The sequence below is a fragment of the Siphateles boraxobius genome, unplaced genomic scaffold, assembly GCF_051911475.1.
Source record: "Siphateles boraxobius isolate OS27281-9 unplaced genomic scaffold, OSU_SipBor_1 25, whole genome shotgun sequence".
NCBI lineage: Eukaryota > Metazoa > Chordata > Actinopteri > Cypriniformes > Leuciscidae > Siphateles > Siphateles boraxobius.
In genome coordinates this window covers 36,269,141-36,286,659 of record NW_027508866.1, presented here as the reverse complement: position 1 = coordinate 36,286,659, position 17,519 = coordinate 36,269,141, and the positions used below count along the sequence as shown (strand labels likewise).

The 17,519-nt window shown below is 38.0% G+C and overlaps 1 protein-coding gene across 1 annotated transcript in view; it reads left to right on the top strand.

Annotated features, from left to right (window-relative positions):
* Positions 1-17,519, top strand: part of sgsm1b (small G protein signaling modulator 1b) — a 44,637-nt gene that overhangs the window by 11,008 nt on the left and 16,110 nt on the right. The window contains exons 7-18 of the mRNA XM_077243781.1: positions 4,046-4,188; positions 6,280-6,411; positions 7,006-7,130; positions 7,215-7,282; positions 8,086-8,249; positions 8,328-8,454; positions 11,761-11,887; positions 12,382-12,446; positions 12,522-12,667; positions 15,051-15,179; positions 16,370-16,540; positions 16,624-16,698. Coding sequence (XP_077099896.1) covers positions 4,046-4,188; positions 6,280-6,411; positions 7,006-7,130; positions 7,215-7,282; positions 8,086-8,249; positions 8,328-8,454; positions 11,761-11,887; positions 12,382-12,446; positions 12,522-12,667; positions 15,051-15,179; positions 16,370-16,540; positions 16,624-16,698 — 1,472 coding nt within the window. The remainder of the gene's footprint in view (positions 1-4,045; positions 4,189-6,279; positions 6,412-7,005; positions 7,131-7,214; positions 7,283-8,085; positions 8,250-8,327; positions 8,455-11,760; positions 11,888-12,381; positions 12,447-12,521; positions 12,668-15,050; positions 15,180-16,369; positions 16,541-16,623; positions 16,699-17,519) is intronic.

Sequence of the window (17,519 nt, the reverse complement as noted above, 5' to 3'; positions counted from 1 at the left end):
TCAATTTTAGATGTGTTTCGTGTGTTTTTTACGGCATTAACGCTGGAAACAAAAGCTTCCGCTCAGTGTTTCTGCCACTCGGTGTGTGTGTGACCGCAGTCACGTGACATCACATGCATATCCTCTATCGAAAAGTGTAACTGCAATTTTCTGTATATAGAAATTATGTATTTTTTATTGTAACTTATACTACAGGGCTGTTGAATGCTTGATTCTGATTGGTTGAGAACGTTCTAAGGCAGGGGTCTCCAACACGTCGCTCGCGAGCTACCAGTAGCTCGTGGCCTGATTGGAGGTAGCTCATCAAGGGGGCGTTCACATATCGCATCTTTTGCGCGCTCAAGTTCGTTATTTCAAATGTAGGAAGCTCATAATTGAAGCGACGCACTCATTTTTTCCATGCGCAGCAAGATGAAAAATCCATTAGCTACTAAAACTTCTTTGTCATTGTGGAGAGCGCAGTGCATGGTTGCATAACATTGACAGACGCCACGGGAAAATCGGACGAATTTTACTATTAATAATGAAAGATAAGCTAATGTGCATTGTGAACGTCAGTAATTTATCTTTTTTGACTCATTCTTTTTATAAAAAGGATTTAAAGGCTGAAATATGCGAGCTTTTTATAAATCTTTTTTTGTCAAAACTTTATTTGAACTTGTAGGCTACATAGTAGATAACATGTCGCAAGACACTCCTTTAAAATCTGACCATTATTTTTAATGTTGTTATTTTGTTTATGTAAACAAAAAGTGCAAATGAATTGAAAGGTTTTCGACATAAACCTTGGTGAATGGATTTTATTGTGTAGTATTAGTACTTTTTGAACAGGATTCTGTGATAACTGATCATTTTGGTCACTATAATCATGAAATGAAATTTTCAGGCCATTTCATCTCTAGTTAAGATGCACTGTAAAATCAACTGTAATTATGTGTTTTTATAGTATAATATGCAAAGTACAATTTTCTTTAAAAAAATTAATCTCTGATTCTGTTCTTTTCTCTGACATTTAAGGGTGACATATATAGGCCTACAAAAACTCTTTTAGGTCTAAAACAGTTTAGATAGCTGTTAATATGAGAGTTATGAGACATTATTTAAGAAATTTAAGTATTGTATTAGCCTACATGAGTAGCTCTCGGCCAATATTTTTTAAAAAGTAGCTCTCAAATGAAAAAAGATTGGAGACCCCTGTTCTAAGGTGTGCAATTATTTTCAGGGAAACGCACGGCTAACGTAGTTCAAGGCAGGTCTTGACCGCATTACAGTTCCATATCACTTCGCGTAGTGAACTGTAATAACGGAAAATAGGATACAATTCATAACAAGAAAAAACATGCAGCCCATGCGCTTGATCTGCAATTTTCGATGTCTAACTTCACAATCAATGGAAACATGCAGTTTAATTTGAATAAACAAAGTATATAGCCCTATATAGTCAATAGAAAATTAAACTGAATAGGCCTATATAAATAAATTGATAGCCTACTTGTTAATAGGACTTTGTGTTTCATTTACTACTGTCAATATTAGGAAAAAAACATGAACGAACTAATTAAAATGAATTGAATTAATTAATAAATAATAACATTGAAGCACATGCCTTTCTCTCTCTCTCTCTCTCTCTCTAATAACTGCATTAATAACTGCATAAAGCCGGGGACACACTTATTGTAAGGTTATGAATGTAATTTGATACTTTGTTATGATTGATCATGCCCAAACGCGTGTTCAGCGCGTTCAGTCTGTGTTTTAAATCTGCTGCAGTCGATGGAAACAGAAAGTTTCAGCCAGTCGTTAGGTATGTCCAGCATTAGTCTGCTATCAGTGGCTCAAACCTCCGTTACTAACTCTAAAATGACCTTATGGAATGAGCAACGGAGGCGTGGGATTAGATGCGCAATAAATTAGTCCTACATACAAGAGCGTTTTAACCCTTTATAAGGCACTCATTGAAATATTTGGAAATTGTAAATTTTAACCACAGAAAGCTAATGGGGGATGTTAAAGGACATTTAAACAAAAAAAAATGTTCTTAATTTTTTTCATCTTTGCATTGCAAATCAAGGTCAATGAAGTTACCATATATGAGCACTTGCCTGTCTAGGGTAAAATAAATTACCGAGAGTGAATTTAAAAAAAAAAATGACACAAACACTCACAAACTGCAAGGAACATTTATTTAGAGACATCTCTGTCTTGAGGTACTGATACTGGCATCTTGTGGAGGGGCTCTGGGAGTACAGGGTCCGGGGCCCTTTCCTAAGGGCTATCCAGTCCCTGTACGACCGGAGCAGGAGCTTGGTTCGCATTGCCGGTAGTAAGTCAGACTTGTTCCCGGTGCATGTTGGACTCCGGCAGGGCTGCCCTTTGTCGCCGGTTCTGTTCATAATTTTTATGGACAGAATTTATAGGCGCAGCCAGGGGCCGGAGGGTGTCAGGTTTGGGGACCACACGATTTCATCTCTGCTGTTTGCGGATAATTTTGTCATGCTGGCCCCTTCACACCAGGACCTTCAGCATGCACTCTGGGATAGCCGAGTGTGAAGCGGCTGGGATGGGAATCAGCACCTCCAAAACTGAGGCCATGGTTCTCAGTCTCAGGTTGGTGGAGAGTTCCTGCCTCAAGTGGAGGAGTTCAAGTATCTTGGGGTCTTGTTCACGAGTGAGGGAAGGATGGAACGGGAGATTGAAGACGGATCGGTGCAGATTCTGCAGTAATGCGGTTGATGTACCGGTCTGTCGCGGTGAAGAAGGAGTTGCAAGGCGAAGCTCTTGATTTTCCGGTCGATCTACGTTCCTACTCTAACCAATGGTCATGAGCTTATATTTGCTCATAGTTGTGTTTTATCACAAACCAATATTCAGTAATTAAAATCAATTCACACAGAACTAGGCCTCACACTAACAATAAGCACCTGTGTATGCCATTTAACTATAATTAAAAAAAACATACATTCATAAGGCATATGTCTAAAAATGGACACTTGCTAGTCTTAGGTAAACGGGGCATATGATCAAATATGGTGCATTTAGTTTTCAGCCAAACATTAAGCTAATTTTTACAAATGCTATGCAAATAACAACAATCTTAATCTTTAACACAACTATTCAACCAAATAATTTGTGAGTTACATCAACTTACCATGTTTAGTTATGATGTTATTACTATAGCTGTGGGAGAAGGCAGGTTCAAAAAAGCAATATTTATGATTTCTGCAAGATGGCTGTGTTTGAGGTGCTCCAGGCCACTGCTGATTGGTCAGATGCCTTGATGTCAATATCTGTCAGATAGCTTGATCTCCCCTGATTGGCTGAGAGAAAACCACATGACTCTAGAACTCCAAATGGAGGCAGGGGGAGGGCATTTTGAATGTGTGCGGAAGTGACTAAATATGGTTACTTGCCTCATAGCAAAAACTTTACAAACGTCTTGAAATACATCATTTGAACAATGTTTCGATATGTGGTCGTTGTATTATAAGCGGAATAATTGACTTCAGGCCGTTGAATTATTATAAAAAATAATGCACACCGAGGTGTAACCGCCACTCCGCTTCGCGTCGTGACCGCATTACCACCTCGGGTGTGCATTATTTTTCTAATAATTCAACGGGCTGTCGTCAATTATTCCTAACATTTTCTATTACATAGTTGTAGCCTATTACAATGTAGTTCTAATTATATATAGAAATAGTGTATTTCTATATGCAGTTTTTTTTACTGTGTATTTTTGTGTAATTGCGATATTCAATTCACGTTTATTTGTACAGCGCTTTTCACAATACACATAATTTCAAAGCAGCTTTACAGAAAATGCATGAGTCCATATTACAATTTAGAGTGATCTGTTATAAGAAATGTAAATATACAAAATCAGTTAGCTAAAAATGTATTAATTTAAACAAAGTAATAAATTAATGCAGATATAATGAGCTCCTTGAAGTAATGAATACTTGTTTGTTTACAAATGATTATGACATTTATAAAATATGATGATGCATTGAGGTAAAGATACGTGTGTGTGATGTGTGTGTTTCAGTCGGCCCGTGTGCTCTGGATTACACTAAAGCTAAGACGGCCAATCACTTCTGGACGGACCCGTCAGCTGACGAGCTGGTGCAGAGACACCGCATCCACAGCGGACACTGCCGGCAGGACTCTCCCACCAAACGCCCCGCGCTCGTAAGACTCTCAGCATTCGGCAGATCATGCTCGTCTCTCCGCTCTCTAATGTGTGCTGACACTGGGCTTTTATTCAGTTATATTTCTTGTTTATCTATCATCTATTGCTCATTCTATCTATCCTTCTATCTGTCTATCATCTATCGCTCATTCTATCTATCCTTCTATCTGTCTATCATCTATCGCTCATTCTATCTATCCTTCTATCTGTCTATCATCTATTGCTCATTCTATCTATCCTTCTATCTGTCTATCATCTATTGCTCATTCTATCTATCCTTCTATCTGTCTATCATCTATCGCTCATTCTATCTATCCTTCTATCTGTCTATCATCTATTGCTCATTCTATCTATCCTTCTATCTGTCAATCATCTATCGCTCATTCTATCTATCCTTCTATCTGTCTATCATCTATCGCTCATTCTATCTATCCTTCTATCTGTCTATCATCTATTGCTCATTCTATCTATCCTTCTATCTGTCAATCATCTATCGCTCATTCTATCTATCCTTCTATCTGTCTATCATCTATCGCTCATTCTATCTATCCTTCTATCTGTCAATCATCTATCGCTCATTCTATCTATCCTTCTATCTGTCTATCATCTATCGCTCATTCTATCTATCCATCTATCTGTCTATCATCTATCGCTCATTCTATCTATCCATCTATCTGTCTATCATCTATCGCTCATTCTATCTATCCTTCTATCTGTCAATCATCTATCGCTCATTCTATCTATCTATCATCTATCTATCACTAAGTCTATCTATCCTTCTATCTGTCTATCATCTATCGCTCATTCTATCTATCTATCATCTATCTATCACTAAGTCTATCTATCCTTCTATCTGTCTATCATCAATCGCTCATTCTATCTATCTATCATCTATCTATCACTAAGTCTATCTATCCTTCTATCTGTCAATCATCTATCGCTCATTCTATCTATCTATCATCTATCTATCACTAAGTCTATCTATCCTTCTATCTGTCTATCATCTGTTGCTCATTCTATCTATCCTTCTATCTGTCAATCATCTATCGCTTATTCTATCTATCCTTCTATCTGTCTATCATCTATTGCTCATTCTATCTATCCTTCTATCTGTCTATCATCAATCGCTCATTCTATCTATCTATCATCTATCTATCACTAAGTCTATCTATCCTTCTATCTGTCTATCATCTATTGCTCATTCTATCTATTTATCATCTATCTATCACTAAGTCTATCTATCCTTCTGTCTCACCTACCGTTCATTGTATCGGTCTATCATCTACCATTCATTCTATCTATCTATCGTTCATTCTATCTATCTATCGTTCAGTCTATCTATCCATCTATTGTTCATTCTATCTATTTAGCATCTATCTATCCTTCGATCTGTCTATCATCTATCATTCATTCTATTTATCTATCGTTCAGTCTATCTATATCTATCCATCTATCTTCTATCTATCTATTTATCATCTATCTATCTGTCGTTCAGTCTATTTATCCATCTATTGTTCATTCTATCTATTTAACATCTATCCATCTATCTGTCTATCATCTATCGCTCATTCTATCTGTCTATTTATCATCTATCTATCGCTAAGTCTATCTATCCTTTTGTCTCATCTACCGTTCATTGTATCTATCTATCAATCTGTCGTTCAGTCTATCTATCCTTCTGTTTATCATCTATCGTTCATTCTAACTATCGTTCAGTCTATCTATATCTATCCATCTATCTTCTATCTATTTATCTATCTATCTGTCGTTCATTCTATCTATTTATCTTCTATCTATCTGCCATACAGTCTATCGATCTTTCTATCTGTCTATCATCTTTCATTCATTCTATCTATCTATTTATTATCCATCTGTCTTTCTATCATCTATCTGTTGTTCAATCTATATCTGTCTATCATTCAGTCTTTCTATCCGTCATCTATCTATCTATGCATCTGTCTATCCACCTTGCTTTGCTTTTCTTTTCTATTTGTTTGTTGCATATGTAAAATTCTAATAAAAAGAAACATCTCAAATGCTATTAGAGGAGAATGCGCTGAAAGAAAGGTGCTGTCCGTCTCTGGCTGTAGATTCAGAAGAGGCAGTCGAGCGGCAGTATGGATGACAGGCCTTCTCTCTGGGCTCGCGATTACGTCCAATCCCTCCATCAAAACTCCAGAGCCACGTTACTCTTCGGGAAGAACAATGTCCTCGTGCAGCCGGTACGTCAGCTGGGAAATATTACTTTGACGTGCATGACGATACTGTAGTGATATGGCGTTTTAAAGGTGCATTGTGTAATATTTAGGAGGATCTGTTGACAGAAATGTATTTTCATATACATAACTATGTTTTCAGTGGTGTATAAAGACCTTACTTAACGAACCGTTATGTTTTTATTAGCTTAGAATGAGGCATTTCTCTCTACACACACCGCGGGTCCCCTTACATCGACATGTTTCTACGGTGGCCCTGAGCGGACAAACGCGTTTCCTCACTATGTTGCTCTTTGTGCAAAGAAGCGAGCTAAAGTCAGCAAATAAAACACTGACACAATGATGAACAAGTAACAATAATATTCGCAATAACATATCGTTTTACTCAATAATTAAGTAAACCTAATTTTTTTATTTATCTTTGTAATGAAATTGCTTAAATGGCTACTCTCTGCTGTCTCAGACGACGACATCACTTCCTGTCGGCCACCATAACTTCTGTTGGGTGCAATTCGCAAACTCACCACTAGATGCCGCTAAAAATTACACACTACACCTTTAAAAATAAAGAATGGCAATAAATGGTCTCTGGTCTTTTAGGCAGACGACACTGAATCTATCCCAGGATACCTCTCTCTACATCAGACGGCCGATCTTATGACACTGAAATGGACACCGAACCAGCTGATGAATGGAAACGTGGGGGAGTTTGATTATGAGAAAAGGTGCGTTATGATTGCGACGTCGACTATGTGGCTGTGTAAAGGATTTTTAAGTCAACACTGGTGTGTCTTTATTTTCTCCCATAGTGTGTATTGGGATTTCGCAATGTCCATTCGCCTAGAGGAGATCGTCTACTTGCACTGTCATCAGCATGGTGAATATATCAATGCAGAGCATCTTTAACACTATCAAGCCAATAACACTGAGAAAAAGTTTTTTTTAATAAGTTTATTGAACCTTTAGACAAAATATTTGCATTTGCATGGAATACTTGGACAGTTTGCATTTGTTGAGTATCAGAATTGATCCATCAGGCTTTTAAGGCTCATTTAGTATGATATTGTGAGAATATGGAGAAAAAAACCGCTAAATTTTATTCAGACTCAAACTGAGCAAAAAAAGATGCAATTCTGAGAAAATTTTGATATTTTATGGTCAAAAAGGGGTGAAATTCTGATGCCTGTAATGTAAATCAATGAGACTTTTATAACCGTACAGCAGATATTTACATAAATTTTCATATATATATCAATAACTGCCAATAATATATCTTAGTAAGTTGATATTCACATGCTTAGTGTTATGATCAAAGCTCTGTAGTTTTAAAACATATAATGCAATACAATGTCATTGAGAGATGAACAAATAAACCTTCCTCAAAAGCCTGATGATCATATTTGATACTCGCGATTTCTCTAAAAACTGATGTCTGGATAATCACAAGTAGCTTTAGTCTTCATCTTGAAATATTACTAACAATATCAACGTAATTCTTTCATTTACTTTATAAAAACCAGTAAACGAATCAATCAGAAGGGCTGTATTTGATTGTGTGCGACAGGATTTTCAAAGTTCTGATCATGTCGATAATTAAGAAATGTGCATATCAAATATGATACAGTATCTTTACAGGGTTAAAGGAATATTACAGGTGTGTCTGAATCTGCTTGTGTTCAGTGGACAGTGGCGGGACTGTGGTTTTGGTCAGCCAAGACGGGATCCAAAGACCTCCGTTCCGGTTCCCAAAAGGAGGCCACATTCTCCAGTTCCTCACGTGTCTGGAGACGGGCCTCCTTCCTCACGGACAGCTAGATCCTCCTCTGTGGTCCCAAAGAGGGAAGGTTCGCCAAAAACTCTTTCTTCAGTAGTTTGCATAAGAAACGTTTTGTTTTGCAGACCTTTTTGTGTTCTTTCCCCAGGGAAAAGTGTTCCCAAAACTGCGTAATAGGAGTCCACATGGATCCTGCGAGTCATTCTCGGACAAAGATGAAGATGAGGCCACGGATTATGTGTTTCGGATTATATATCCAGGCAGTCAGGAGTTTGGTAAGTTAACGTGATGTTGGTGTTTCATTAAGGCTGTTCACAAGCAACTGGCACTTTCCTGCATTGCTTCAGGCTTGCTACGGTAGTCGGTGTCACCGGTGTTACACGGTGTTCAGTCGCAACACCGGTTTCATCTCTTGCCCACCGCGAAACCGCCAAAAAAAAAAAAAAAAGAAAAGATTAAAGCTTTAAAAATATTTAACGCAATTACGCAGTAGGCCCTATCCGTTAAGTCCTGCACGCACACACACACACACACACGACCCACAGAAAAGACACGCGTCAGTATTGAGTTTTCTTTGGGTCTTGAACAAACCATAACACACAAATTATGCCAAAATGTCTGTTTTGTTGAGTGTCCTCATAAGAGTCTTAAATGATTTAAATAAAGTCTTAAATGAACGTAGAGATTTGTGAGAAACCATAGTGGACGTTATTGAGTGCGCTTATTCAATCCCACATTGCACTGAGTGTACAGTTTATGTACGCTCAACGTCTGTCCGAATTAGTTCACTCGTTTTCATTCACTCCTTCAAGTGAACAGTATTAGTGGACTAACATAGGGAATAGGCCTTACTTAGTGAATGAGTGTTTAGGGGGCGATTTCGGATTCAACCCATGTTCTCAAGCAGGGAAAAATAGAGGACACTGACAACACGCTGACAGACAGGACCGAGCAGGTAATATTATGGAACAAAGTCTCAACTTCCAAATTTGGGCAGTCAAAGAAAACTAAACAAATATGCCTAATGTTTTGTGGCTCTTTAATGTGTCGTGACAGATTGCCTCAGTTAAAGCCAAGTTCAAATCCACCGATGTTAATCTACTACCTCTCCTGACTGCTCTGTCGGACAAAAATTGTCGATTTTGATTGGTCAGATCACATGTCAATCAAACTCCCTGCGATGGATGAATTGACGCTGATTTAAAAGTTAAAGTGAAGTGCGCACTGCCGCACCAGCTTTTTATAAGCGTTGTTAAAAAAAATTAGTTTAGTTTTCAAATTAGCACCAATTCAGGGCACAATAACAAAACAGTGCTGCTCCGCACAACCACCATTATGCATGCCTGTCCATCGCGTGCATTTTACGTTTGCCTTTAAATTAGTGATTTAAAAGCCCCCGCCGGTGATACCGGTATTACCGGTGTTGTCACACGTCGATTAACCGGTGGGAAAATATCCTCACCGTCACATCTCTACTTCAAATCTAACTAAAATAAAATGGTAACAAAAAATTTTTTTTTGAGTTTTTGTGTGACAATTTTCTTTTTAAAACCTTGACTACACATGTTTAGTGTGGACTCAATAGTATCATAGCAGCATGTTTGCATAAAACAGCACAGAATGTAAAAATCGAGTGTAAAATATAGGCATATGAATTTTCCATTTGTTTCTATTCTTAACACACTAATTCGGTCGTTTTTGATCGAACAATTGTAGAATTTTTGACTTCATCGAACGAAACTTGGTAAAGATTTTGGCACGTGCTATGTGAACACAAATAAATCAGACATGATACAAAAGGTTAAATGGTCCTCAAAAAACAGTCACACTTAACGCATTGGAAACGAATTTCCCCTAGTGGAAGCGTTTAGTACTGCGCCTAACAAAATCCCACTGAAAGCTCATTTTTTGAGATAATCAACCTCAAATTTGGAACACAACTCGTTTAGATTTACGGCTTTCATTTTCTCACAGTTTTAGAGTAAAATGTGTTTTGGAAATTTTTTTTTTTTTTAATGCTTTTTTATGCATAATAAACTTAAACTTCTACAACTTATTTTTCCAAGTGTCTTTAAAAAGAGCTCAAACTTAAGTCTGTTGCTCCAAAGCATTCGAAATTTACGACAGTAAATAATAGGTAATAAATGGATCGTAACTATTTTATAAATATAATTTTGTACCATAAAATCCACTTAAAATACAAACTATAATATAGTAGGCCTACATTAATTTCATTGAAATACCGTTATGCAGGAACCAACAGAGGGTTATTAGAAATAAAAACTAAAATATACTGATAGACTAAAGCAAAACTGAAACTAAGTAAGTGGGTTTACAAAATAAACAGAACTAGCAAATAATTTGAAATGGTACAAAATTAATTATAACCTAGTTCACCTGTTTATACAGTTTCCCATGAGCGTCTCCTTTTATAAGTCTACAGCGACATCTACTGGCCAAAACATCATGTTTTTATTTTGCTTTGAACATATAAATGCAAATATAAGGCATACAGTAGATATTTGTGTAAATATATTGTATATCATTCCAAACACATCAAGCACCTCTTAAGATGCGAGACTTTTTTTCCCTCTTTAATGTAATAAATTATGCACATTTGATAAATATTTTAAAACGGATATAACTGCCAGTAGTACATTTATCTACATCTTGTCATAAATCCAGTGTTTGGATTATTTTAATTTGTTTTATGAATATTTTGAATTGGCTTTACTTTATATTTTTAGTATTCATTTTCATTTTAGTTAAACGGCAATATAAAAAAAATGAAATTAGTAAAAATTTTAGTGTAATTCATTATTATGACAGTTTTAGTTTTATTTATTAGTTCCAGTTAATCATTTTAGTGCTTCAACTTGAACAAAAAAATTAGAAATGTTGTTATTAGTTTTTCAACTAATATTTATATTTTTTATTTTAGCTTGATTTCAATGTTTTAAATACCATTAGTTTTAGTTAATGATAATAACCCTCCACATATCTATATCAATATTAATTTGATACAGTGAAAGTGCCTCGTTTAATGGTATGAAAGAAAAATGAATGCAATATAAAAAAAAGCAAAACTGTCCTCGTATGTTTATGAAAAACACATTCATACAGCATTTCTTATTGGATACTATACATTTTTATTTTATTTCTTTTTACATCTGACTAATGTCTGAAGCAGGATAGCATTTCTCACACTGGTAATGATGGTCTTAAATACAGGGTTAATACAGATACTGTCAAATGAAATTCTAGGACTTTTAAAGCTGTATCATATACTTGCATATTTATATGGGCAATATCACGCTCATAGCCATGCGAAATGGCTCTATATCTATATAAGACGGACTGCAGCATTAATTTTGCATGGAAAGAATATTTCATAGAGAAAATTAAACACTAATTTCACATAAGTTATCTTTCAATAATTCAATATAATTTCAATAATAATATTTTCCATGGGTTTTCCAGGACTTAAATTTTAACAAATCAAATTCAAATCCGTCAAGCACTTTAAGCGCCTTGTATGAACCCTGTAAATATGATGCTAATTGATATTCTCAATATTAAAGTTGCACCAGAACTGATGGACCAGAGTGTGAGCATGTGGCAGCCCACACCGAGGAAGACGTCTTGTTCTTCGTGTTCGCAGAACGGCTTGTCGGACGGTGGACTTCCCAACGGATGCAACCACGACAGGCTAGTCTGGATTTATGATGTTTGCAATATAAAATAACCTTCTATCTGTGACCCTGGATCACAAAAGTCGCACGGGTATATTTGTATGATACATTGTATGGGTCAAAATTATCGTTTTTTTTCCTTTTACGCCAAAAATCATTAGGATATTAATTAAAGATCATGTTTCATGAAGATATTTTGTAAATTTCCAACCGTAAATATATAAAACAATTATTTTTGTGAGTGAATGCAACATAATCGCGAACATAAATGCACAACTTTAAAAGCGATTTTCTCAATGTTTTGATTTTTTTGCACCCTCAGATTCCAGGTTTTCAAATAGTCAGCCAAATATTGTCCTAACCTAAAAAACATACATCAATGGAAAGCTTATTTATTCAGCTTTCAGATGCATAAATCTCAATTTCAAAAAATGTACCCGTGTGACTGGTTTTGTGGTCCAGGGTCACATATATGGTTTTAGACTGACTCCAGATGTGTGTGTGAAACAGGGCGCCGCTGAAGTTACTCTGTGAGACCATGAAGCACCAGATCATTTCCCGTGCATTCTACGGCTGTATGTATGGCATGAGATTTTATGGTTTAACGCACTTTCTTATGCACTTTCTCATGAGCTGTGTGTGTCTTCAAGGGTTGGCGTACTGCCGTCACCTGTCCACCGTACGCACGCACCTGTCGGCTCTGGTGAACGCCACTATTGTTGAGACGGACATCCCTTATGATGCCAAAGGTGGACTATCTGCAGAAGTGTGGAAGATGTTCCTACAGGACAGTGCTGTATGTGACCTTCACTATCTAGTGTACTTACTCCACAGCCTCATTAACAATCAGCTGATATCTTGTGTACAGTAGGGCTATTATAGTTAAGTGAAACCTTATTTTCCTCATATTCTCCAGTGTTGCGGCTCCTCTCTTCCCAGTCTGTCAGTAACGCTGAGTTTAGTGCCTGTCTCTATGAAGCCCCTCCTTCTGTAAAGCACACTGTGCTCTGATTGGTCGGCTTGAGCAGTGTGTTGTGATTGGTTGAGTGTGTTTGGGAAATGTCCCGCCCCTTACCATAACCGCCAGTTTAACACACTACTAACTAACTCAACCAGGCCCCGCCCCTTTATCCTGCGTATGAATTATTTAAATGAGGAATATTGTGACGTGTTCGTTCCCGGAAGAAACTCAAGACTACAATGGATGCGTTTCAGGGAGTTCAGAAACACTGACACTGATATAGTCACGAACTGCTCTGAGACACGAAGGTTGAGGATCCAAATGCAGTGTTTCAGTGAAAGAGTAATCAACAATCGTAGTCGAAAACAGGCAAGAAGTCAGAGCACAGTAAATCAGTCCAATCAAACCATCAAATGCAGAGGGTGAGACGGGATCGTGAAAACCAGGACACATGCAGATATCACAAACCAGGAACATGGAAAACAGTGGAAACGCTCAGAAATTACATGTACATGTACAGGGTTACATGTACAAGGGAATGAATGAGCGTACATGGTTTAAATAGGCTGAGACTGGCTGCGTTTACACTTGGCATTAACATGCGACCTGTATCCGGATGTTGTCCACATACACATTGATTAGACAAGTGTAAACGCTCTTCTGATGGGAATGATATCCGATCCGCGTGTCCAGGTCCGGAGGGAGTCGAGGACGCATTGTGATCGGATCTCAGTGAAGTAAACGCTATCAGCCGTCGTGTGTGTATTCACAGGTGGACGTCACACACTGTCTTTATTCCCCTCCTCTCTCCGGGACTGAGAGCTGTGGTTTTGTGATACAGTCGAGTGCGAAGTACACTCTCAGAAAAAAAAGGTACAAAAGCTGGCACTGGGACAGTACCCTTCAAAAGGGTTCTAATATGTACAATTTAGGTACTGATATGTACACTTTTGCCACCAATGTGTACCTTTGAGGGACTGATATGCACTCTTTAGATACAAAGGTGTACCTTTTGAAAAGGTACAACCACAGTGACAGCTTTTGTACCTTTTTTCCTGAGAGTGTACATGTAGGCTACATCGCAAATATACTGAAATTTTTGCCTTCGCATTTCGCACCCGAAAGTTGCAGAACCATTCGTTGCCTGTAAAGAACGTGCATTTTTCCCACCACAGCTGTGCATCGTTCTCGGATATGTTTCTCTGTGCCGTTTCCATTTACGGCATCTATCCACATTATTAGCACTTGCAGCCTCTTCATCCTCATTTTGTGAGATTTGTAAAATGCCCCTTGGCTGAAAACGTTTTTTAAAAGAAAACCAACTTCAGGTCCACTTTGCACCGGAACGATCCTTTATTTTTAATTTTATTTTATTTTTTTCGCGCTGGAATACGAGATCCGATCTGTTATCCAGATACAGAAGCCTCTTGATGTGGACAGGGTTAAACGCACCGTGTCCTGATTGGCTTATGATCCGATCACGGTGATCGGATAAGTGTAAACAGAGCCACTGACAAGGTAATGAGACACAGGTGGAAGCAATCAGGGATGATGAGTCCAGGCAGTGAGTTATGGGAAATGTAGTTTCATGAGGGAATGGCAGTAGTCCGGGGTGGAGCGCCCTCTGGTGGTAATGATGGGCACTCTCGCTGTTGATCGTGACTGATATAGAGAATAACTCAGAGCTTTTTCATGCTCAAACAGCAACATCATACACTAAAGAAAAATTGTGTAAGCTTGTTTCCGCCACAGAATAAAACATTTAAAAGATAATTGCGACATTTTGTCTCACAATTGCTAGTTAACATCTCACAATTCTGACTTTATTTCTCTGAATTGCGAGTTTACATACGCGAGATATAAAGTCGGAATTGCGCAATATAAACTCACAGTTCTGACTTTATAACTCGCTAAAGATGAAAACTCACAATCGTGAGGAAAAAAGTCAGCATTGTGAGATAAAAAGTCGCAATTACCTTTTTTATTCTGTGGCGGAAACAAGCTTTCATAATAATTGGACCCTTTTAAAATCAAAGTGAACATGGAAAATGTAAACTTAAATAAATAAATAAAGTCTCATTTGTTTTTAAAATGTTTTAAAAACTTAAAATTTATAAATACTGTACAAGTAGTGTTCATCGTTAGTTCATGTAAATTGTTACTATAAAAACATGTAAAATATTAACAACTATAATATTATCTCATCGATGCTGTGCAGGCGTACGAGGAGCAGGAACTTCTTCGGCTGGTGTATTATGGAGGCGTGGATCCCGCTCTACGTAAAGAGGTCTGGCCGTTTCTCTTAGGACACTATCACTTCACCATGAGCCTCGACGAACGCAAAGAGGTGAGCGAACGTGACTCTGATCGACAGAACGAGACCAGAGGAAGCATAACCGTGCTATACGGCTGTCAAAATGGCTGAAAAGCTAAATTCGAATTTCTTTATTAAATATTTAAATAAAAATAAAAAAATTGAATTTTAAAGGCAATACTTAATTTTAAAAGAAAAAAAGTACTGCTGTCTCCTATGCCCACAAGAGGGCGCAAGCGAGCTTGAAAATAACAAACTGGCATTCAGAAACGCTCACTTCTACTCACTATATCTACATATTGTTCATCAAAAACACCAAATGTGTATGGTAGTCAGTGGCGAGAGACAACTTATCTTTTTATTCCGTCTGAACTGTGCCCTGAATTACACATATGATGTTTGTCAATATAAAAGATAAATTATGAAAGTCAAGAAAGTCACAGTTTGTCATAAAACAGAAGAGTAACATTTAGTTTTATGTGAAAATCGCTCAATGAACTACATCTCTCGTCTCGCACTATGTACGTCACCAAGCTCGTGTGTGTGCAGTCTGGTACAAAACACACAGGCATGACGGCGTAACGTTACGATTATAACGTTAGACTATAGAAAACATGACAGACGTTAGCTTCAGTAAAGTTAGTTTCATTCATTGAGAGAAAAGGTATGACCTTTTGGGTTTGTAGTTTTTGTAATGATGTATTTTCACAGTCTTTACATCAAACTGCGACTTTCTTGACTTTAAAATGTATCTTTTAAATTGACAAACATCATATGTGTAATTCAGGGCACAATTCAAACGGGATCCAAATATTTGTTGTCTCTCGCCATTGACTACCATACAATATTTTTCCAAAATAAGATCCCATGGTCCACCGGAAGAGGAGGGACTTAGGCTCTCTATACTGGATAAGCTAACAAAAACACACCGCGTCAGTTACGTCATCATCATGTCTTGTGCGCCTCTTGACACACCAAAAATTCAAATGTGCAGTTTTTTTAAATTCGACGAATATTTCAAAAATTGTATTTTTATTTGACAGCCCTAGCTAGTAATCTTGAATCAGAGGAACTTCCTCTTCTCATCTTTGATGTCGAGGGCGGGGCAACCTGTCACTCACATGAGATCTACCAATAGCAAACCACAACCATCCAATCAAATTCCCTGCAGTTTTATTATTACTTTTTAATTTTAATTGACAACCCTATTATACTCTCTCTAGGTGGACGAGCAGATTCGAGCGTGTTACGAGCAGACCATGAGCGAGTGGTTGGGATGTGAAGCCATCGTGCGCCAGCGAGAGAAGGAACAACACGCCGTCGCTCTGGCCAAATGCGCGTCGGGCGCTAACGTGGACAACGGATCCCGCCAGGACTCCACCATCAGCACGGATGTAAACGTTTACGCTCGAGTCGCGTACGCATATCAGATGCACAGTGATGTTTGCATGCAGATTTATTGTGTTTCTCTCTCCAGTCGTCTCAGAGCAGCGGCTCCGATAAACCGATAAGTCACGCCGGATCACACAGCGACTCCAACAGCAGCACTCGGGTGAGACGCCATCGCATTAAACACCACGATTAACTCTCACAATTATATCGCAATACAAAAAATGCAACTACCGGTATGTATCAAGGATACATCATGGATCAAAACTAAAATGTTATTAAATAATTTAATTTAAAATATGTTGACACCCATAGTTTAAGCCAGGGTTGCCAGGTCTGCAGTTTTTCCCTATACTAAACATTATTTGTAGTGCTTCTCGTCCAATAATCGGAAATAGCTTTGTTTTTTGTTAAAGCAGCACTATGTCGTTTTTCAACCTCCATAATATATTTTTCAAGACATGGTACATCGACTTACAATAGGTTGAATGACACGTCTGCCATAGCCTGACAGTGTCTGTATTGCTTTTACTGGCACTATGTAACTTCGGGTTTCGGGTAGTAACCCAAGCACAAAAAGAACTACAAAATTCAACTACTTTAAGGCATACGTCACTTCCCCCACTTCCTCAGATTCTGACGTGAGAGCCCAACTAGCGTTTGATACCCGTCTGTATGTTGTTGTCATGACCGAAGCAACAACTAAAAGGAAGAAGGCAAAGGTTTTGTCAGAGGAGACTAGAAGGAGAAAAGGGCGAGGATCAGTATTGGTCCAGCGTTCGGGGAGATATATCCAGCTGCAGACCCGCAGCACCACCAGTTTCAGAACCCCAGTGCCAGAACCCCAGTGCCAGAACCCCAGTGCCAGAACCCCAGTGCCAGAACCCCAGTGCCAGAACCCCAGTGCCAGAACCCCAGTGCCAGAACCCCAGCGCCAGAACCGGAAGTGAGGGAGGGGCGGAATTATTTACAATGACACAAGCA